At 36.9% G+C, this 3,703-nt stretch overlaps 1 protein-coding gene across 1 annotated transcript; it reads right to left on the reverse strand.

The window, feature by feature from the left end:
* Positions 1-1,092: 1,092 nt before the first annotated feature.
* LOC118617703 (60S ribosomal protein L10a-like) lies at positions 1,093-3,459 on the reverse strand. Its single transcript, XM_036243681.1, has 2 exons — positions 3,402-3,459; positions 1,093-1,535 (listed from the first exon to the last, which is right to left on the reverse strand). Exons 1-2 carry the CDS (start codon positions 3,457-3,459, stop codon positions 1,093-1,095), a joined length of 501 nt encoding a protein of 166 aa, XP_036099574.1.
* Between the last annotated feature and the right edge of the window lie 244 nt (positions 3,460-3,703).

A 3,703-nucleotide genomic window follows, 5' to 3' on the forward strand; every position in this document is an offset into this window, starting at 1 on the left:
GTGTGTGGATATGTGTAAAGAATAAGTAGAATAATAGGTTATAATAATTTTAGCTAGAATTGTTCTACTTTTATTTATTAGGCTTTCATTTTCTTGTTCTTTTAAAAAGATAGTCACATGGATAAAATGTTTCTGAAAGCCACTACTGAAAGGACAAGAAAATATTATACTATGAGTTGAAAATCTTGGTTTCCTGTCCCACTCCTACTTTGTGAATTCCTAGCCATAATTCCTCTGATGAAACAATCTATAAATCTTTGAATACTCAAATATACCCCACATACATTTACATGCAAATTTCATATTATAATATGCTGAATCACACAGAAATATTTGTGGCAATGACTTACAAACTTTTAGGTACTACTATATAGTACTATTTTAAAAAATGTTTGTGAATGTTCATATGAAAAATAACATATTAATAAATAATAATATAAAAATTAACACTCATATGCTCACAACTGTAAATCTACTTTTGCCCCACCCTGCATAGGATTTAAAATTTGACTGGTGAACTACTTAATATTTCCTATATGTGATTACTAATTGAAGCAGGTTTGCAAACAGAAATGTCAATACATAGATATTTTGGCACAAGAACACTTAACATCACATATAAACTGCAAAATGCATACAAAGGATGATTCTCCATCTTAAAGAGAGGGTAATATAGTGAGGCAATTTGATAATGTCATATGTATATTAATAAAAAATGTTATATACTTCTATATTCACATGATCCTGGCATTCTTAAATAAACTCTATTAACTATATATCAAAAATTAAAAAGTTAAAAATAAATAATGAATATATATATATAAAAATATTAATTCATTTGAATATTAAAAATATCCAGTTGCCTCTTACACACTTTACATGAACCTTAAACGGTTGTGAAATTTGAAACACTCTTTGTAATGTAATCAGTTTTAAAAATTCTTCTTTAAATTACTTCACATCAATTTTATTTTATTTATTTTTTAATGGTAGCAGTGTGGTTTATTAAATTGTGCCCTAGTACAGACGCTGGGGCTTGCCCATGGTGTTCTTGATGTACAAAGCCTGGACATTCTGCCAGTTCTTTTTGAGCTATAACACCAGCAAATTGACAGCTAAGTGGATATAGTACACAAGCTCATCGTCTGTCATCTTCACATGGCCAACAGCCACTGCCAGACACAGAAACTTCTTCATCTGGAACTTGATTGTGGATTGCACTTCATCGACTTTGGCCACCATGTTCTCATTGTGGGTTAACAAGGAAGGGAACTTGCCAGGCTTATTGAGGCCTGGGCCCAGGATTTGTGGAATCTGCTTGATCAGAGACTCTGAAGCCAAAAAGGCATCATACTTCTTGGCCAGCTTCTTGACCAGTTTTTTATTCTTGTTGAGTTTCTTCAGTGCCTCGATATCCATGCAGGGGATATCCACTGCCTTGGCCTCATCACAGTGCTGCTGGTCCCCCAGAACACACACGAAGAACTTGGGGCGGGGAGTGGACTTAAGCCTGACGGTGCTGGAGAAGCGTTTGTCTTTCTCTTTTTTTTGAATTTTATTTATTTATTTATTTTTTTGTTACAGATATTTTACATTTTACCCCATTGGCACCCCCCACCCCCCCCTCCACCCTGTCCCCGGTTTAGTTGTCCATGTCCATTGGTCATGCATACATGCATATAAGTTCTGTGGTTTATCTCTTCCCACCCCCCCATCCCCCATCCCCTCTTCTGAGGGATGTCAGTCTGTGCCCTACTTCCATGTGTCTGGGTCTACTGTATTCCTCAGACTGTTATGTTCATTATATTCCGTATATAAGTGAGATCATGTGGTATTTGTCTTTTTCTGCTTGGCTTCTTTCACTTAGGATGATACTTTCCAGGTCCCTCCATGTCGTCTCAAAGGATAAGAGATCTTTCTTTCTTACCGCTGCATAGTATTCCATTGTGTATATGTACCACAGCTTTTTGATCCATTCGTCTACTGATGGACACTTGGGCTGTTTCCAGATCTTAGCTATTGTAAATAGTGCTGCTATGAACATGGGGGTACATATATTCTTCCTGATTGGTGTTTCAGGCTTCTTAGGGTATATTCCCAGCAGTGGGATCACTGGGTCAAATGGAAGTTCAATTTTTAATTTTTTGAGGTAGCACCATATTGTTTTCCACAGCGGCTGCACCAGTCTGCATTCCCACCAGCAGTGTATTAGAGTCCCCTTTTCTCCACACCCTCGCCAACACTTGTTTGATGATTTTTTGATGGCGGCCATTCTGACAGGTGTGAGGTGATACCTCATAGTTGTTTTAATTTGCATCTCTCTGATGATTAGTGATGTTGAGCATTTCTTCATGTGTCTCTTGGCCATTTATATGTCCTGTTTGAAGAGGTGTCTATTTATTTCCTCTGCCCATTTTTTAATTGGGTTCTTTGTCTTCCTTTTGTGGAGTTGTATGAGCACTCTGTATATATTGGAAATTAACCCCTTATCTGATACATCATTGGCAATGATGTTCTCCCATACAGTGGGTTGCCTTTCCATTTTGATGATTGTTTCTTTTGCTGTGCAGAAGCTTTTGAGTTTGATGTAGTCCCATGTGTTCATTTTCTCCTTTATTTCTGTTGCCTTAGGTGATGTATCAGTGAAAATTCTGCTCCGTATGATGTCCGAAATTTTGTTGCCTCCATTTTCTTCTAGAATTTTTATGGATTCATGGGTCACATTTAAGTCTTTTATCCATTTCGAGTTTATTTTTGTGTATGGTGTAAGTTGATGGTCTAGTTTCATTTTTTTTCATGTAGCTGTCCAATTTTCCCAACACCATTTATTAAAGAGGCTGTCTTTACTCCACTGTATGCTCTTGCCACCTTTGTCAAATATTAATTGAGCGTATTGCCTTGGGTCCATTTCTGGGTTTTCAGTTCTGTTCCACTGGTCTATATGCCTGTTCTTGTGCCAGTACCAGGCTGTTTTGGTTACCGTTGCTTTGTAGTATAACCTGATATCTGGTATTGTGATCCCTCCAACTTTGTTCTTCTTTTTCAAGATTGCTGTGGCTATTCGGGGTCTTTTTTGGTTCCATATGAACTTTTGAAGTATTTGTTCTAGTTCTATGAAATATGTCGTTGGTATTTTGATGGGGATTGCATTGAATCTATAGATTGCTTTGGGTAGTATGGACATTTTAATGATGTTAATTCTTCCAATTCATGAACAGGGTATGTGCTTCCACTTTTTTATATCTTCCTCTATTTCTTTTTTCAATGACCTGTAGTTTTCTGCAAATAGGTCTTTTACTTCTTTGGTTAAGTTTATTCCTAGGTATCGTAATTTTTTTGGAGCGATGGTAAATGGGATTGTTTTTTCAGTTTCTCTTTCTGTGAGTTCATCATTGATGTACAAGAGCGTTTGTCTTTCTGAGGGTCATAGTTCTTCAAGCTGATCTGCAGCTCCACCATCTCCAAAAACTCCCGGCGCTTGCACTGGTTCTGGTGCTGGACTTCCGGCACCGCCTCCTACAGGGTGTCACAGGAGACTTGGCTGCTCATGATTCCTCGCACTGCAAAAACCGAAAAAGAGTTCATGTCAATTTTAAACTAAAATTAAATTGAAACTGTAGAAAGATATAAAATTACCATAGTAACTCAAAATTTAAAAATGAAATCTTTTGCAAGCCAGACTTTTATTGCTACAGAAAAAAAG

This window comes from Molossus molossus, unplaced genomic scaffold, assembly GCF_014108415.1.
Source record: "Molossus molossus isolate mMolMol1 unplaced genomic scaffold, mMolMol1.p scaffold_m16_p_5, whole genome shotgun sequence".
Lineage (NCBI taxonomy): Eukaryota > Metazoa > Chordata > Mammalia > Chiroptera > Molossidae > Molossus > Molossus molossus.

Excerpts from the sequence above, each read along its gene's own strand:
- LOC118617703 (XM_036243681.1), bottom strand. The coding sequence starts at position 3,459 with ATGGTGGAGCTGCAGATCAGCTTGAAGAACTATGACCCTCAGAAAGAC. Across the intron at positions 1,536-3,401 it reads TCAGAAAGACAAACGCTCTT|ACAAACGCTTCTCCAGCACC; the intron begins GTACATCAATGA and ends AAAAAGAGAAAG.